Source organism: Toxorhynchites rutilus, chromosome 2 (genome assembly GCF_029784135.1).
Source record: "Toxorhynchites rutilus septentrionalis strain SRP chromosome 2, ASM2978413v1, whole genome shotgun sequence".
In the NCBI taxonomy this organism is placed as follows: Eukaryota; Metazoa; Arthropoda; class Insecta; order Diptera; family Culicidae; genus Toxorhynchites; species Toxorhynchites rutilus.
This window is the reverse complement of record NC_073745.1, coordinates 62,623,430-62,642,976: the sequence shown is the minus strand read 5'-3', so window position 1 is coordinate 62,642,976 and position 19,547 is coordinate 62,623,430. Positions and strand designations below refer to the sequence as shown.

The 19,547-nt window shown below is 38.6% G+C and overlaps 1 protein-coding gene across 32 annotated transcripts in view; it reads left to right on the top strand.

Moving 5' to 3' along the window:
- LOC129766483 (patronin) overlaps positions 1 to 19,547 on the top strand; it is a 194,909-nt gene that overhangs the window by 155,377 nt on the left and 19,985 nt on the right. For 21 of the 32 annotated variants that reach the window (XM_055767020.1, XM_055767017.1, XM_055767021.1 and 18 more), the window contains 7 exons: positions 6,870 to 7,050; positions 8,005 to 8,420; positions 8,627 to 8,863; positions 8,934 to 9,162; positions 12,501 to 12,575; positions 13,140 to 13,211; positions 14,052 to 14,153. In XM_055767020.1, the coding sequence (XP_055622995.1) occupies positions 6,870 to 7,050; positions 8,005 to 8,420; positions 8,627 to 8,863; positions 8,934 to 9,162; positions 12,501 to 12,575; positions 13,140 to 13,211; positions 14,052 to 14,153 (1,312 nt within the window). The remainder of the gene's footprint in view (positions 1 to 6,869; positions 7,051 to 8,004; positions 8,421 to 8,626; positions 8,864 to 8,933; positions 9,163 to 12,500; positions 12,576 to 13,139; positions 13,212 to 14,051; positions 14,154 to 19,547) is intronic. The other 11 variants (XM_055767046.1, XM_055767040.1, XM_055767029.1 and 8 more) reach the window with 5 other exon arrangements.

Sequence of the window (19,547 nt, the reverse complement as noted above, 5' to 3'; positions counted from 1 at the left end):
GGATACCGGGAATGAAAGAAAAATAATAGTAAGCAATTATTTTCATGCGAGATTAAAAACTTGGAACTGTCTTCAGGGATGAAAATCTGAGAGAGGCCATCAAAAGAGACTCATTGCTGACGAAATTAACTGTTATGCGAAAACATTTCGAATGGATCGCCATTGCGTTCCTCACGTTTGGTAGTAATTAAACTCTAAGCAGTACCCCAATTGGCAAGGTTTGTAAGAGTTTATCTTTCAACTCTTTACAGTAGTGTTTACAAAGAAAGATTGTTCTCTGAAGCGGGTCTGGTGTGCAAAGCAAAGCGTATTCGGTCGGTTAACACGTTGAGTGCCACGGTTTTATAGCGACTCTATGGAAATTTTTAAACGTATTAAGGCCATCGTTTCTTATCGTAGTGGAAGGTTTTTTTGTTCGAAACGGAATGCTTATAAGCTTATATGCATATATTAGTTACCTTTATTATCAAATGTTATACTGTCAGTCAATGACGCAGCCTGAGCGAAAACACCGGTGACTGACGTGGCAGTCAACGTGTGAAAGAATTCATAATAAAAGTAATAGTCTTAATGAATTAATGTTATGAGTTAATATTAATTTAATCTTGAGAAAAAAATATGATTTATCTTTTTTTAATGAGAAATTATTGATTTTTTCTAATATCCGGTATCCGGCCGGATAGTTACCGGATATCAGTTTCATCTCTACATAATACATTGATGGGCGCAAAAGAAATCCACCGCCATTTGAATTCAAAATGATCTAATATTAAATATTTGTTTTCATCCAACACTCGGTCGCGCTAGAGTGTGGGAAGAGAGCGCACAAACTCTACAATGTAGCGGATAAATTCACTGAAGAGTACACTCTGATGGGTTTTTATCTGTGCGCTGTGGCACAGGTGAAAGAACAGAAGTGGCTTTCAATTAACTTAGCGCTGCGGTTCGCTGAAAAAGTGAACCGAGGTAAAACATGCGTGTAGATTATACACCCAGGTTTTTTTACGTGTTTTTTTTGCGCGGTTTTTTACGAGTTTTTTAAGGCGGATTTACCAAATAACGCGGTTTGTTTACGCGGATTTTTCAATTAACGCGTTTTTTATACGGATTTTCCAATTAACGCGGTTTCTTGCAATACAGGTCGGACTCGATTATCAGGAGACTCGATTATCCGGAATTTTAGACTCGATTATCCGGAGTATATTATTTTTGATTTTCGATTTTCGTAAATCTTCAATTATTTGTATAATGATTCCATATTGAATAGCCAATATGGGTATCAAATGAAAGGGCTTGACTAGTAGAACACAGTTATTTATGAAAAATGTAAATCCAAAATGGCCGCCACCACAAGATGGCGCCATATATTAGGCTGTCAAAAAAGTTCTGCGGTATTTTTTTTTAATTTTCATTTGTTCATAAAATTAGTTACAATCATCTGTTTTAAGTCAAATATGCGCCGTTTTGTTCGATGACTTATTCCCAACGAGATGCCAACTTCATAATACCCCTGTTATAGAAGCTCGCTTCCTTACTGGCAAAAAACTCGGATAGCCAATTTTCACAGGACTCTTTTGTGGCTAACTTCTGACTACCTAGCTCGTTCGCCATGGACAAAAACAGGTGGTAGTCACTTGGTGCAAGGTCCAGACTATACGGCGGATGCAAAAGAACCTCCCATCCGAGCTTCTGGCGCGTCACCAAAGAAGTGTGTGGCCTGGCGTTGTCCTGATGGAAGACAATGCGGCCTCTGTTTATCAAAGATGGCCTCTTCTTCATGAGTGCTACCTTCAAGCGGTCCAGTTGTTGGCAGTACAGGTCCGAATTGAGCGTTTGGCCATAGGGAAGCAGCTCATAATATATTATTCCTTGACAATCCCACCAAACACACAGCAGAACCTTCCTGGCCGTTAATGAGGGCTTGGCACCCGTCTGAGCCGCTTCAGCGGGCTTCGACCACGACCGTTTGCGCTTCACGTTGTCGTACGTGACCCACTTTTCATCGCCAGTCACCATCCGCTTCAGAAACGGGTCGATTTTGTTGCGATTCAGCAGCGATTCACATGCGTCGATACGGTCAAAGATGTTTTTTTGCGTCAACGTGTGTGGCACCCATACATCGAGCTTCTTTGTGAATCCAAGCTTCTTCAAATGGTTAATAACGGTTTGACTTATCCCCAGCTCTTGGCCGATGCTACGGCTGCTACTATGCCGGTCTTTCTCGGCTAATTCAGCGATTTTGTCGCAATTTTCGACGACAGGCCTTCCGGAGCGTGGCGCATCTTCGACGACCTCTACACCAGAACGAAAACGTTGAAACCATCGTTGTGCGGTGGAAATGGAAACTGTATCGGGTCCATAAACTGTTCAAATTTTATTGACAGCTTGAGATGCATTTTTGCCTTTGTCATAGTAGTACTGTAAAATATGTTGGATTTTCTCTTTATTTTGCTCCATATTTGCGACACTATAACTCACGAACGAACTCATAGCGCGCAAAAATACCTTTCCAACAAGCTACAGTATGACTTGATACAATGAATACAACTAGAACTACGCGCTTACAACGACACCTCGCTGGACTTTTTTGACAGTCTAATATATTTTTTCCACAACCCTATCAATATGGGTATCAAATGAAAGGGCTTGACAAGTAGAACACAGTTATTTATAATAAATGCAAATCCAAAATGGCCACCACCACAAGGCGCCATTTTTTTCAAAGCCCCATCAATATGGGTATCAAATGAAAGTGCTCGATTGGTAAAACAAAGTAGATCATGAAAAATTCAAATCCAAATCTTGATCTTGAAAAATTCGCCGCTAAAAAATGGCTGAATGGCTTCACTTGGAGAATACACTACATTATGAACAACATATATTCGCAAAGGATTTCCAAACACCAAAGGGGCAAAGTGGTCAGTGGAGGATTACTACTGACAATGTTCTGTTTTCAAAAGCTTATATACCTTATCCTCTTCTGCTCTTAAAGGGGTCCCTATTCTGGTCTTGACCCAGGAAAAAATGCCGCCCCAACCAAACCTCATTATGCAAAACGTTATGTGTTTCCCACTACGTTTCTGTACGTATGAGAAAATTCCAATTACGACCCTAGGTGAATAAGAATATTTTCATGATGTACTGTATTCTATTAGTCAAATCATTTCATTTAATACCGATATTGAGGGGATTGCAAAAAATACATAGACGACTATTTAGTGGCGGGGACTTTTTGTATTAATCTTGTTTATTATGTTTTGTGTTCTCCAAGTCGAGCCATTCAGCCATTTTTTAGCGGCGACCGAATTGAATTTTTGAAGATCATGGAATACGCAGATTTATAATGACAGTAGAATTGAAGGTGTCTTCCAAATTTCAGATCAATCAGTGATCAGGAACGGGGTCAATTTTCTATTAACGCTCTACCGCCCATGTTTTTTGTTTATCTAAAAAAAACCTACTACACTTCTATATCGAACTACACATGACCCGGCAAACTTCGTCCCACCCAAAATTTGTTTTTTGTTAGCAACACCTTCAAACATGAGCAAGTTCATGGGTCCAATCGCAATTTAAAATTACCTTTTATTATAAAATTCCTAGTACTTCTACCAAAACTCGCCATTATAATATCAGATCATTTGCAGACACAATTCTCGTTCAAGATTTTTCAACCACTTGCAAATAACATGTTTCTCCGTTTCATGGAATAAATGTACTTGAAAAATTACAAAAACCCTCACATCCCATATTGTGCTTGATTAATTCTCGAGTTATGCAGAAGTTTGTGTTTCGTTTGTATGGCAGCCCCCCTTAGAGAGGGGGGAGAAGTGTATTCACCAAAGAAATGTTTCGTGCCTCGTAAAGCCTTCACATGTTAAATTTGGCTCCATTTGCTTGATTAGTTTTCGAATTAGGTAGAAACTTGTGGTTCATTTGTATGACAGCCCACTCTTAAAGAGCGGGAGGAGTGTCTAACCACCATAGAAATATTTATTGCATCCTAAAACCTCTACATGCCAAATTTGGCTTCGTTTGCTTGATTAATTCTCGAGTAATTAAGAAATTTGTGTTTAATTTGTATGGCAGCCCTCCCATAGAAAGAGGGAAGGGGTCTCGAACTATCATAAGAACTTTCCCCGACCCCAAAAACCCCTACATACCAATTTTCATTTATTCTTTCTATTTTGGTCCACTGCTTTGTTTTTTTTCTTCTTTTTGTTTTTCTGGTATGGGACGTTTCATATAGCACATGGACACTGACAGATTTTAGATAATTTGATTTCTTCATAACTACATTGTGTTAGCCAGATCACTGTCGGCCGAATCGTGTCCACGTCGGTCACGTGCTTCACGGCAGGAATCTTCGTAATTCTACTACTGGTGTCAAACCACCATAAAAACATTTATTGCACCCTAAAACCTCCACATGCCAAATTGGGTTTCATTTGCTTGATTAATTCTGGAGTAATGTAGAAATTTGTGTTTCATTTGTATGGCAGACCCCCTCTCCCCCCCCCCCCCCCCCTTAGAGAGGGGGGTGGAGAGTCTAACCATCATAGAAACATTTATTGCACCCCAAAACCACAATATGCCTAATTTGGTTTTATGAAGGCTTGTGAAGGAAATTAGTGCCGTACCTCATCACGATTCTTGCGTGGATTTTAGGTGTAGGGTAACGGAGAGCTCATCGGGCGGTACAACGGGACGGGGTTTTTACGGGCAGCGATTCGTGAATGTCTCTCTATCTACTCAGCTCTGGACGGTCCAACAGTGGTACTGCACGTGCATTGGCAGTAGAGTGTACAAATCACAAGGGAATCTTCTAGCAACAGCAGATGACCTCATTCGTGAGAAAAACCGAACTATAGCTACCAGTAACCAACGAAATTGCAGGAAAAAACTGCGGGTTTTCGGAAGCGAGCAACACTCAACTTTTTACTCCCGTTTTACGTAAGGATAGTCCCATTTGATATCTATCGGTAGGTGAAATAGTGCTCCCGTGACCGAGTGGTTAGCGTTCCACATCATGCCAGGGGTTCGGGTTCGATACCCGTTCTGGTCGTTCTGGATACTACTAATGAAATGACGTAAGTAATACTACGTTGAGAAGGCAAAAATTCCACTGGAACATTAGTACCATCCAACAACAACATTAGGTGACATGATTTTTTTACGCAAATTTTCCAATTAACGCGGTTTTTTGCGCGGATTTTCGAATTAACACGGTTTTTTACGCGGTTTTTTACGAGGTACGTATCCCCGCGTAAACAAAACCTGGGTGTATGTCGAATTTGATGCACTCTTCAGTGTGCAATAGTGCTTCATCAAGCGCAATAGTACCGAAAAACAAGCCACGGGTATACAACGCAAGAGCTCCTTCTGCAACCCACATTTTCTGCTCGGCTGGATTTTTGCACCACATAGTTAAGCATGAATTTGGAAGTGGATGCCAATCGGATATTCTGGTAATGTTTCGGTGTTTGGATATACTTTTCCTATTCAGATCTAGCTGTAATATTTCATCGTTGATTTCAAACTTCTGTTTCAACAAAAAGGCTAAATCTAAATACCGCTGAGAGCCACCGACACTTATGAATAACGTATGCAGAGTTGGTCTCATAATCCTTAAGTTTCTTTGTGAAAAAGGGGTACTTCTGGTGCAATTCGTCGGTAAAATGACACTTACCTTTAGACATTTGAAAAAAATATATAACTTGGCATATCGAGATAAAACACAAACACATCACCGTGGCCTGTGAAAAAAAATCTCTAAATGAAAATAGTTGAAAGGTCTCGTGGAAGATCCAACTGCTACTCTTCATATGCTCATAAAACTTTGATCTTCTATAAAAAGAAAGTTTTACTCAAAAACATAATACACCGAAAATAATTCTAATTCTGCAACAAAATTGAATTTCTCATGACAAAAGCTAGATTATAAAAAAATAAATCATTACGCCCTAACTAGATCTCAAAATCAGAACATGTCCTGGTAAATCAGAAGAGATGGTAACCCTACCTAAGCGACAACTTAGCAGGAGCCACATTTTCTAGGACTGCTGAAACCGCGTATTTGAAAGCCTTAAAGACAATAAAGAGAGCAACTTGATTTCGGGTTTAAGAAATGTGACATTTATCCGATTACTGTGAAGCCGCTATTAAAGAGCATCTCACATGTTCCAAGTTCACCAAAATGAATAGAGAACAGTGGAATCGAGGAATTCCTCAATTCGAAACGAGAGATAGTTTGTGAGGCGGCACACGAAAGTGACGAAAGACGTTTTATATCCCTCCAGGAATCAGTATCACAGCAGAAGACATCGCAGCAGAGTTAGAAAAAAATCTTTAAAATATAATCATTTCCATTGTGCTTATAGGTGGATTGACATTATTTTCGTAACTCAAATAATCATTCAAGACACTCACATGTTGTCAAATTATCTTGAACTCTTTGAGAAATTGATTTCTAAGCATAATTCTTAAAAGAAAACAATATACATTAGTTTGACCCATTGTCACCCCTTCTAAGGGGTGAGATTGGGTCACCTTCCATTCAATCGCAGTGAAAAATAAATACTTTTCAACAATTTTCTGAACACTCGTAAGTTCATTATTAGAGAACATATCTACATAATCAGAAATGCGTTCCACTATAATTAACGATAGTTATTCAAAAAAAAAAATCGAAAACATCCTTTTTTGACCCATTCTCAACCCCAACCCCTTTGATTTCAAATCAGGATGGATTTTTGATTAAAAGCGATTAAAAGCTCATGTGAACAATTTCAAATGGAACGAAATGAACATTAACTGTCATGACATGAGAAAAAAAAGAATCCTTTTATTTTACATTTCACCTACTTCAGGACCCGCAGCAAGACGATGTGAACGAGAAAGGGTTCTACATCTCGTTCGATAACGAGCAACCAAAGCGGCCAAAACCTCCACTCCGGACGAAGCGTTCTCCGAAGAAAGACAAACTGGGTGGCGGAACCGATGCGGATCACAACGAGAGAAACAAAGAATCCGAAAAATCCAGTCATAGAGGTACGTTCACAGCACTCTTTTCAAGCCATCTCCGTCTGTCTGCCTTTGAACCGAATGTACTTTAATCACACTGCCGTTACACTGCTGACCCAGAGACGTTAATCGTATGTTGAACTTTCCGGAAAAGGAAAGTAAACAGTGTGTCTCCACAAAAAAGGTGTTTTCGATAAAACGATGTATTTATTTTGATATCACGGAGAGATAGTAGTGTTCAACGCACAGAGAGAAGACTCGCTTTCAAAATTATATACCTCTGCTGCTTATAATTAATATTAATTTATCTGATTCGGAGAAGCCTTCGGCTTCGTTTATTTTTTTTTTCAATTCGCGATTCGTCTATTACCTTGCTTCTTCAACCGAAACGACACGAAATATTTCGCTTCTATGTACACTTCATCACTACCGCGCCAAACCTTTTTTTCCTGCTTTATCTGTCGAATGAAGCGGTGGCGGCGGCGCTTGCAGTGATACGCCAATATGAACCGGTGGGTTAACTCCAGCTGACCATGTGTGACTCTTAGTCAGTGTTGCTGGGAAAACTGACACCTAGTTAACTTTTTTCTCGTACAGTCGCACAGCAACTCACGCAGGTCGTGATTATTATGAAACTAATCATTCGAACGAATTTTCGGAATTGTGATTTTATTACTTTTCGGTGTTTGCGCTACGCACCAATATGGCAACCTTGACTTTACGCTCCAGCGGGTTCGACTGACTCTAATGCACCGAACTGTTGCTTCCCCGTCCGTTGCCGCTTCGCAATCGTAAATTCAACTTTCCCATCGATAGCGATTTTCGTCAAGTGCATATCACTAATAAGCTCACACGTTCACACACCGAAAAGAAGGTCAACTTGTGATATCTTAGGCGATTGCCCCTTTTTTCTCATCCCCTTTTACGGATGTTTTCTCTCTCACTCTCTTTCCATGGCACTTCCATCGTCCCCTCCATCAGAAAACAATCAAAACAATTTCGGCACCTTCAGCGTGAAGACGGCGAACAGTTTCTCGGCCAATTTCAACGAGGAGCAAATGGTCGGTCGCAGGAGTATTATCGACAGCGCTTCGTCACCGTTCGAGACGGCTGCCGGAAGTGCCGGGAGCCACCGGCCTAACATTCACAGCAACAGCAGCATCAACAACAACAACGGCGGCGGTAGCAGCATGGCAGGCACGCTGGAACGCGATACGGTCGAAAGGAGACACCTGGAGGACGTGACCAATCATACCAATAGCGGCAGCGGGGCCCACAATAATAACAGTATCCATCATCATTACAATAATAACGGGGGCGATGGGTACGGTAGCGAGACCGAGAACCAGCGGAAGGCGAAACTGGTGATAGGAACCGATGTGTCCAACCTGGATCCGGTGAGTAGTGAGGATGTGCTTCAACGCGTTTTACTGATTTTTCGGTGGATCCCAGGATTGATTGAAGCTAAAACTACTTCCTTATTACCAGAATAAAACTGAAATTAGTCTGGCAGGAAAAAAAATCATGGGGAAATATCGTCAAATGCCCGTTACAAAATCGACGTTTGTAATATACACACAATTTTGTTTCACACCCCGTACAGAACTCCGTGGACGAGATGGAACGGAAAAAGGAGAAAATCATGTTGCTTTCGCTCCAGCGACGGCAGCAGGCGGAAGAGGCGAAAGCTCGTAAAGAAATCGAATCGATGCAGCGAAGGGAGAAGGAACGCGAGAAGGAAGAGGAGCGAGCTCGGAAAAAGGAGGAGCAATTTGCCAGACGACAGGCCATACTTGAAGCGCACAAACTTAAAAAGGCCATCGAAGAAGCAGAGAGAGAAGTGAGTTGTGTCATTATTGTTATTCGTCATGATAATTTAATAATTATACGAAATTTGTTCCCCGTTTTAGGGTAAGACCATTGATCGAGAGCTACAGATCAAATACCAACAGCACCAAGCCCAGCTGCACCCGTCAGCGCAGATGCACCAAACGACCACACCGGCGGCCAAAATGCGACCTCAGAAACTCAGCCGACCAAGGCCCAAAACGATACACGTCGAGACGGGTTCGGTTGATTTGAGCGAAACCTCCAGTCTTAGCAGCCGAGGCAAAAAGGGCTCCAATTCTAATTTGACTGGTAAGTGCACCGATTGTTCCGTTCGCTTGTGTCTGTGTCGTCCCCCTTTAGCTAGCTACAGAAAAAACGACATTGCATCCAGACAATAATCATTTTAGTAAACCAAAGCGAGACAAAGTTCTTTATATTCATTTTTATTCACATATGCAGCAATTCCATGAAAAAAGATTTAATGAAACTTTTTAGATCGGTATTTTTCGATTCGACCCTTTGGTTGCGTCATCCATACATATTCTCCGTTAATCTTTCACGAACAACATCGAGTCTCTCTCGTTGTGCGCTTGCATACAACAAGGCGTTAAGACGCTCAGTAGAGAAGTGAAATTACTCAATGCGTGACCCATCGAAGCGGTTGTATTTGGGCCGCGTAAACAAATACTAAGTCACCTAAAATACAAGTGAGAATCCTGATAGGATGCGGCACTAAGCTCCGTCACAAGCACTAATTACCATAATATGCTCTGAGGGAGCATCAGGGAGAGATGTGAGCTGAAGGAGAGATGTGATATTGCTCAGTTATATAAAAGAGAGAGAGAGAGAGATAGGAAAGAGAGAGAGAGATAGGAAAGAGAGAGAGAGATAGGAAAGAGAGAGAGAGAGATAGGAAAGAGAGAGAGAGAGATAGGAAAGAGAGAGAGAGATAGGGAAGAGAGAGAGAGAGAGAGATAGGGAAGAGAGAGAGAGATAGGGAAGAGAGAGAGAGAGATAGGGAAGAGAGAGAGAGATAGAGAAGAGAGAGAGAGATAGGGAAGAGAGAGAGAGATAGAGAAGAGAGAGAGAGATAGGGAAGAGAGAGAGAGAGATAGGGAAGAGAGAGAGAGAGAGAGAGAGAGGAAAGAGAGAGAGAGAGAGAGGAAAGAGAGAGAGATAGGAGAGAGAGAGAGAGACAGAGAGAGAGAGAGGAAAGAGAGAGATATAGGAGAGAGAGACAGAGAGAGATAGATAGAGAGAGAGATAGGAGAGAGAGATAGAGAGAGAGATAGGAGAGAGAGAGAGAGAGAGATAGGAGAGAGAGAGAGAGATAGGAGAGAGAGAGAGAGATAGGAGAGAGAGAGAGAGATAGGAGAGAGAGAGATAGGAGAGAGAGAGAGAGAGAGAGAGATAGGAGAGAGAGAGAGAGAGAGAGATAGGAGAGAGAGAGAGAGAGAGATAGGAGAGAGAGAGAGAGATAGGAGAGAGAGAGAGAGAGAGATAGGAGAGAGAGAGAGAGAGATAGGAGAGAGAGAGAGAGAGAGAGAGAGAGAGAGAGATAGGAGAGAGAGAGAGAGAGAGAGAGAGAGAGAGAGATAGGAGAGAGAGAGATAGGAGAGAGAGAGATAGGAGAGAGAGAGAGAGATAGGAGAGAGAGAGAGATAGGAGAGAGAGAGAGAGAGAGAGAGAGAGAGAGATAGGAGAGAGAGAGAGAGATAGGAGAGAGAGAGAGAGAGAGAGAGAGAGAGATAGGAGAGAGAGAGAGAGAGATCCAAAAGTCGGTCATCCTTAGCACCTGCGCGATTGTCCGACAATTTCTCGGTCAGGACTGAAACAGCACGAGCATGCAGATACGTGCATTTCGCAGAGCCTAGTCCCCCTTTGGCATTCAGAAGCCCGGGGGCAGGTGAAAATTCTGGCTAGGTTCGCCTAGTTAAGACGTGAGATAAGTCTAGAAAAAGAGAGAGAGAGATAGAGAGAGAGAGAGAGAGAGAGAGAGTGAGAGAGATATGAAAGAGAGAGAGAGAGAGAGAGAGAGAGAGAGAGTGAGAGAGATATGAAAGAGAGAGAGAGAGAGAGAGAGATAACGTACTTTTTACCTCGATGTTACGTACACATTTTCAAAATGTAAAAAAAATTTCGTCAAAAAGGAGAAATTTACCAATCGGGTCAAAGACTACATTGAATTGAAAACAAGTGGGATTTCTGAAGAAATGCTAGTGATTTCGTTTACCACAAATGTGCAGCAGAAACATGACAAAAAAGTTGTAAAGTTTACGGCACGCAGAAAACGCAGAGCGCAGGAATGGATTGGTCGATTTCGTTCTGGATATTTTGATGCCAAAGATGCCAAAGACTTAGGATTGAACGATTGAACTGAATCGCTAGGCAAGAATCCCGACTATATATACGTGAAATTCTTACCCAGCCTAAAATATGTAAGGGATAGAAACAATCTCCCTTTCCAACTCAGATAACCGAATCGGTTATCTGCCTGCCATGAAATTCTACCCGCTTGTTTGTACGGTTCTACACCTATTCCATGAAGAAAAGATTTTACTACCTAACTTTTTGCTAATTGCAGCAAAGAATCCCTATCTATATATTTTCTTTTCTAATCTCTACGCCACCGCGTATAATTCCACATAAACGTTTTTGTTTATGTTATCCACATAAACGTTTTTGTTTATGCCCCTTTTTCTTCTTCGGCCTTTCGCCCTCATTTCATGCGATAAAGGGTGAACCCTGAACAAAACAACTTTTGTCACCTCTCGGGTGGCCCATACAGCGCTCTGGCCTGGGGTCTTATCAAAACATGATTCCCACGAAAAAGGCTCAAGTGGGAAACATTTAGCAATACAATATTTACTTCTTTTCTTGGCTTGTGTACCAGCGCTACAATATCTATGAGTAATACGCCTATTGCCCTGTTCCTTATCTTTCGCAAGCTATATAGAACAATTGAAGAAAAGGAAACGAAACATGTGGTTTTCTTCTGCTGGCATTGATTTATTACATTCTATTCGTTATTGCCTTTCATGCAATCGCGCCTGTTGCTCTTCATATTTAATCATTTTGTTATTTTATGAGCGACCCTGTTATCTAAGCTGGGTCAGTAAACAATGACAACGCTAGACCACACACATCTTTGATGACGCGCTATTCAATTTGGGTAGGAAGTTTTGATGCATTACCCGTTTAAAAACCATCAAAAACTGAAGAGAAAACCACGGATATTTTTTGCGTTCCAATATCAAAGATTCAGGTTTGTAATTTTCCTATTATGTCTCAAAACTACCATGCATCTCCATCTCCATAGATGTAACTGGATTCAGCCAGTGGAGACACCATGGCGTGAGTCAAACATGAGTCTTAATACTTAAAAATGCATATCTACTAGTTGAATGCAACTAGGCTGATATAATGGTGCCTTTGTGGTGCGCTTCACTATTTTTCTGGTAGACATTTTTTTCTTGGAATTGCTGTATAACATGTGTGTTTATGATTCAGATTATAATTTACGTTTTTTCCCTTTTTTATGTAACAACCCCCTTTTGTTCCTACGTGATTACGCTGTTTGTTTGTTGTGCTTTTGCGTGTGTCAACCCATCCCCGCCCGTAACAACGTCGTGGTGCGTGCTCCCCAGGGATTGGCCTGCACAGTTCAAACTCTATGCGACGAGATTACTACCGAGGATCACAGGATTCACTAGCGATAAGAGGTAATATATCTGTACACGCTTAGCCGCATTCACCTTCTATTTGTACTGTTATAATCCATTTATCATTGCTTCGTTCAACATTTTGTCCCCTAGCCTTGTTTCAGTATTTCAGTTTGTATGTTATCAGCGATTTGTTTTCTTTTGTCTCGCTGCAATCCCGCCTTGAACCTATGTTAATGTTCGTCAAATGTTCACGTGCTAATTTCATGAAGAATAGTGTTCCGTGGAAGCGGCTTGTGATGTTTGCAAGTGTTTGTCATCAACATATGTTCGCTAAAAATTCAATAATATCATCTGGTGTTGGTGTTGTAATAAGTTAGCATTGTGAAGACAAACCACTCAGTAGATTAGCCTTTGCACCTTTCGTCGTCCGTCGTCGAAATATGCCTTGAGAAACATGCGATCACATGCGTTCCTAGAAGCTGTGTCGGAGTGAAACTAACCAACACTTTTTTTTTCATTTTCTTTCTTTCTTTTTTTCTTCACCTGTAATAACTGCACCTGTATATCGCGCGTGCCCCTGTGAAATGTTGTGCCACGCAAATCATCCATCCATCTCTCTAGAATCACCGGATGATTATCCAAGTAGCAGTTCAACGCCGATTGGTCGACGCGGCTCGTACAAAACTGGAAGAGGTTGGTGGTGGTTACTACACACTCTCGTACCTATGAAGCCTTTCTAACACAACTGTATTAACTTTCCTTAGTTAGTTCCCTAACCATTTCAGTTAACCTTCCGGTAGATCAAAACCAAATTCGACACCCACCCCCATTTTACGCATGATAATTATCGAATTGGAATGACAACACGCATTTCATCATTTTTCTTGATTTGATATAACCAATTAGAATAGTGCATGAAAATTATTCATTTACTAACGGTTCTAGGTTGGTGGCGTTTAGTTTAATTTCTCGTTTTTTTTTATTTTCGCCATATTTCTTCTAACCGTGTACCATGGAAGAATCTGATTCTTCTTGGAAGCCCAAATTCACACGACTGCATTCGATTTATTCGCGCTAAGGTGTCAGGGCTTCTTTTTTCCTCTCAGTATAATTTCATTCCTATACTTTAAGTGGAGGTATTTTATGAGACATTCATATTTTTTCTCATTTTTTAAATTTATTCAATAATCCTTCTATACTTTATTGAAACTCCACAGTACAGATATAACATTTGGTTAAGTTCAAGCGTATGACAAACGATTACCTTTAGTTGGTTTTCCACCGTTTATTTCAAAGCTTCGTTTCCTTACTAAACACCGGTTGTGCCGTTCAAATATACCAGAGCCTTGATGTATGTTGTTTTCCTCCAACCATATGAAAAAAAACACGAATCTCTTGCCTCAGCCTCATTATCCAGGGTGTGGTGTGCGAGAGAATATGAGTTCACAAAGCAACAACAACAAGAACCAAACAAAACCAAACAAACAAACAAACGAAACCGATCACACATCACCAACTATAATTGTTTTGCAGAACCAGCGACGATCGAACGAGGTCGTACCTTATCACGTATCTCGCTAGCGAAAGGTGCCAATTTCCGGGGACGTAAATCCAATTCCCTGATGAATTTATGCGGTAAGGTTCCTCGTCAAATCACACAACACCTGTCTCCTCCTCTCTTTCTCTCATTCACACACACTCTCGAACAGTATTACTCCATTTGTGCAAATATAAGAAGAATAAACAGGGTGGAAGTTGGTGGAAAAATCTAAACGGTTACTAATGAGCGGATATGGATCTCTCTTAGGAGAAAAAACGAATGACACAGTGGTCTAATGGAGAAAAATTATTACACGACGCTTTCAAATTTTTAAGTTGTTATTTACATACGGTGCTTAGTTGTGGTTGGTTTTTAGTGTACAAGCTTATGATTATTTCACCGATTTTTGACGTATTTTTTTCTCATAGTTCAGTTGCCAATTTATGACTTATTTGATCTGTAATCTTTTTTGTTCATAATCACGGGTGGTAGACTAAACAAAGATTAACGCACACACACAAACAATGATGATAATGTGAGCTTTTTACAATTTCCTGAATTTACTGGAAGCGATCGTTGACTCGATTTCAGAAGCACGTCAATGCAATTAGAATTATTGAATCATCAAATAACAGAACAACCATATGTATACTGCTACATAATTATTAAAATTTCACGTTATTATTTATTTCTCTATGTTCACCCAAATTATGTGAAATACAGATATATGAAATATTCAAGCCAATAATGTATATTCAGATTGAATAAACAAGTAACATATGGTATGCATAAATCGTTCCAAGCATCCTTTTATTGCATAACTACTATTATTTTTCTTGAGTTTTACGGTATAATTTGAATAATATTCATAGGGCTTTGTTTAGCGGAATAAATATTCCAATACATCGTAGATTTAAACTCTAAGCTTTAGCCTTTAGCCTTTCATAGCCTCACAGACTCCGCTGACAAGGAAAAAAATAACTGTGCAACAGCTCAGGCTGGAGCACTGGAGTGAAGAAGTCTATCAAACTACAAAGGACAATGATGCGAGAAAACTCGATACAAGTGTTTCAGGAAGTTTGATCCGCTGCAAGAGCGACATATATAGCGCCAAAAAGCATTCATGGGAAACCTTCGTGGCCAAAATCTCCTGCCAACAGAATTATGGCAATCCATAATTAATTTGCCTAGTAAACGCCCCTATAACACCAAGATTATCAGTGGTCAACTTGGGCAAACTGATGACTCTATTGAAGTCGCTTATACATTGTCCAAACACTAACTACAATGATCGACAAAATACAGCTAAACAACAACTTTTCAAATTGCGAAGGAAAGAGCGGAACGTAACACTATTAAGCAATTCCAAATGAAACCGACAAATGACAAAACATGAGTATTTTTGATTCGAATGAAAATTTGTATTCCGTTTGGGTTGGAGGAAATATTAGTTTTCCAGAACATTTGGGAACTTTTTAACTCAAGTGTAACTTTTGAAAAGAACGTATCGATTTTAGTAAGAGAAATCTTTGATAATTCATTTCTCAAAAACTATGAGTTCTACTGAAATAGTGTCTTAGAAAGGGTTATAGAGTATTGATGTCTAAAGGTGAAACAAATATACACTGAGAAAAAAATTTAGTACTTTTTTTATTTACAATAAAAACTTTAATTTTTGCAAAATCTAAAATATATATTTTTCAATTTTTTTAAATTTTTATTCATATAAAATATAAGACATTTAGAGAATTTAAAAAATGGGTACAAGATGGTTAAAACTATTTTTGACAAACTTTGTGGAACGACGACTTTTTATGAATTTTCGAAACTTGGAATTTTTGTATGTTAACAATCATTTTTAGGCACAAATTATGAATCCTGATATGATTTAATACAAATGAATTTTTGAATTTCTATTTCATATGATTTTTTTTTAAATAATAAAAAAAAATATATAAATTTATAAAAACATTAAAATTGAAAAAGACAATGAATTAGAAATGTTTTTTTTTCAAATATCTCGAGAATGGCTGCATTTGGAAGGAGATTGATAAAAAGCTTTTTTATTTCAAATTACATCAGAATTCATAATTTGTGGCTGAAAATGATTGTTAACATAAAAAAATTGGAAGTTTCGAAAATTCATAAAAATTCGATGTTCCACAAAGTTCGTCAAAAATCTTGTACCCATTTTTTAAATTTTCCACATGCTCTCTATTTGATATGAAAAAATAAAAAAAAATGTTTTTTTAGATTTTGCAAATTAAAGCTTTTTTTGTGAATAAAAAAAATAAAGGCAGACCTATAAAATAAAAAAAATAAATCGTGCAAAACTCCTCCAGCAGCTTTAAAAAATCGTGTTCGGTACACATTTTGAAAAAAACCTTTTTTGTGCGGTAGATAGGGATCGCATAAAAAAAGTTTCCCCCGAGAAAATAACTCAGATACACGTCATTCACCGTTCAATTTCCTTTTGTTTCTATGCTTTGTGATGGGAAACTTTGCCTTCTTGGTTGCGCGTGGCTGTTTTGTGCTTTTAGTTGCATGTCGAAACGTGTTGCTGTTAGAAATCATGTCATGAAAAAACTTAGAAAAACTTAGAGCATTTGATGAGAGGAAGGGAATGATTTCAGAAGTGTTTAAACATCAATACTCTATAACTCTTTCTAAGACACTATTTCGGTAGGACTGATCAATGATCAAAGATTTCTCTCACTAAAATCGATACGCCGTTTTCAAAAGTTACACTTGAGTCTAAACATTCCCAAACGCTGTGGAAAACTCATATTTCCTCCAACCCAAATGGAATAAAAACTTTCATTCGAATCAAAAAAACAAGTTTTTAAAATCTGCACTTTTAGTTCGCTTTCATTTGGAATTGCACCTCATTACGCTTGGAAATAAAAAAAACATGAAAAAATACTCTGAGTGCATCATACTATGATGTACCAAGACATATCTTCAAATAAAATTACCATCGAAAACACAACGAATTACCAGCGTATTCATACGAAATTGGATAATTCTACAAACAGATCAGATGTTGAATTCATGAGAAAAAGCAGACGGTGTAAATTAGGTAAAAATATAAGGTTCAATCCTCGAAACATTATGAAAAATAAATCATACAGTCTCGGACAAAACATTAAGACCACTGCGGAAGCAGAAAAAGAAAGTGACAAAACTTTGAGAAAAACATAATCCAATCTAGTGCATCAATTTATTTATAATAATTTATTTGCATTGTTCGAAGAATCTGTGGTTGAAACAATAGTCATTCATTCAAAATGCGATGTTAAAAAAATTTCTTCGTACAAGGCAAATCAATTTGGATGGTTTGGATTATTTTTTCTCAAATTTGTGTCACTTTCTTTTTTGCTTCAGCATTGGTCTTAACGTTTTGTCCGACTCTGTAAATATGAAAAACAGAAAAAAATATTGGAAAATTAAAAAAAAATGAAATTTACCAATTTTTTTTTAAATTATTAGATATTTATTATTAGAAAATATAAACCAGTACGGGGCTCTAATGTCTTGAAAAATCTAAATTTGGAAATATAAGGTAAATGATGTTGGTTTGTCCAGTCGAAAATATGATCATGGTTTGTCCACTTTTTTAAATGCTCTAGTTTAGCGCACCTGTATCAAATCAGGTATTCAAATGACTCCAAACATATAGATAAAAAGGTCTTTTTCAAACTTTACAGTAGTTTCATAGGATATTTTTACGGATTCACATATTTTAATGAATTGGAAAGTCCACCTTCTATTGGTGCCAACACGCCCCTCATTCGAGCTAACTATCAGTTAACCACTAGATGATTATTTGGTACGTATTCAGACCTTTTCAGGATTATGACACTTACAAATATTGCAAACATCATGCTTGCTCACCATTTGAATCAGATTTATACATCTAAGTCATGTAATTAATGCATCTTGATGACCTCAATTCTGATCATGGTTCGTTCAATGCACTTATGTTGGTTTGTCCACATTGTTACGCAGCCGCTTGGCGCGCTGAAGTTTGTTTGTTTTTTTTTATGTTGTCTTTCATGTGTAGCAGAAATAAAGTTTCTCTTTGTTAAGTGATGTTCACCTTTAAAATCCCCAAGAAAGACAATATTCTGAAGAAAGCCTGAATTATGAATGGATCGATATGATGACAGCAAACTCAAGCAATGTGAAATACAACATCTACTTGGAAAATCCAAATTTTATCATTCAGAAATAGTAATTTCTAAAACTGGCCAAACCATGATCATAATTTCGTTTTGAAGCAAATCGTTAAAAAACATGAAAATTTGGACAATTTGAACGCCTTATGGTATTATCAGCAACTAGGGACTTGGGACTTTTCAACAAACTCGTCTTGATTTATGTGATTTCCATTAAAGAAAATCGATGTGCATTTACTAGTTGCATGAAAACACCCTAAATCGGACAATCCAAAATCATTTCCCCTTTTTTTTTACATCGCACAACATAGTCACAATTCTGAAAAAACACGTATATCGAGAAAAGGCATAGAAATATATTTAAATATAAATTAGAGTAACCATGAATCTCTTAATGCCCCAAATTTTTCCATTATTTCAAGTGCTTCAATTTTTGATTAAAAAAAAAAGATAACATTTCTCGATACACCATAGTGATTGAAATGGGCTGAAAAGTCCCGGAAATTTTAATGAAAACAATCGTTTTTTTGGAAAAAGCTGTAAGGAAACTATGCTGACCAATAACCGCAACATAGTTTCCTTCAAGACCAATACACTTGGTATAGAGAGTTTCCAGCATTTCGATTCCCTTTTTGTAGTACGAAACGTCTTCGAAAGATGCCTCAGAGCCACTCTGCAGACTGCCTATTGGACTCAGAATGTGGTAATGTATCCACGTTTCATCCATTGTCACAAAACGTCGAAAGAAGTCCACTCAATTACGCTTCAACAACGCAAAAACCGACTGTTGAATCATCAACGCGCCGTTGTTTTTGGTAGTCAGAAAACGTGGCACTCATCGCACGGATTCATGTACAAAATGTCGTGCAAAATGCATCCCACTCGTTCTTTTGAAATTCCTACTGGCAGAAGTGGAACTACATTTCGTCAACCACTGCAACCATTTTCTATACGAAGGTTCAGGTAGTGACACTTAAACAATTGTAGCTCTCGAAATGAATCTTCTGTTGAAAATCCCGGGACTTTTCAGCCCATGTAGTATTATTAGTTCGATGTAAGATTATTATGCAATGCTCCATTGACGAATTTACGAATTTACGAAAGACCTACAACCAGATGGCGCAACGAATAAAATGATGATGTTTTGTTTTTTTGGTATTAAATTCGTTATTTTTTTTTTTTTAAATCAGATTTTTTTTCAAATTTTTCGATTTCAAGTACATTTTCTACACTGAAATGGTTAGAAAATCATCATTTTACATTGTTTCCTTCAGAACATATGAAGAATGGCTTGATATAAATGTTGTAATT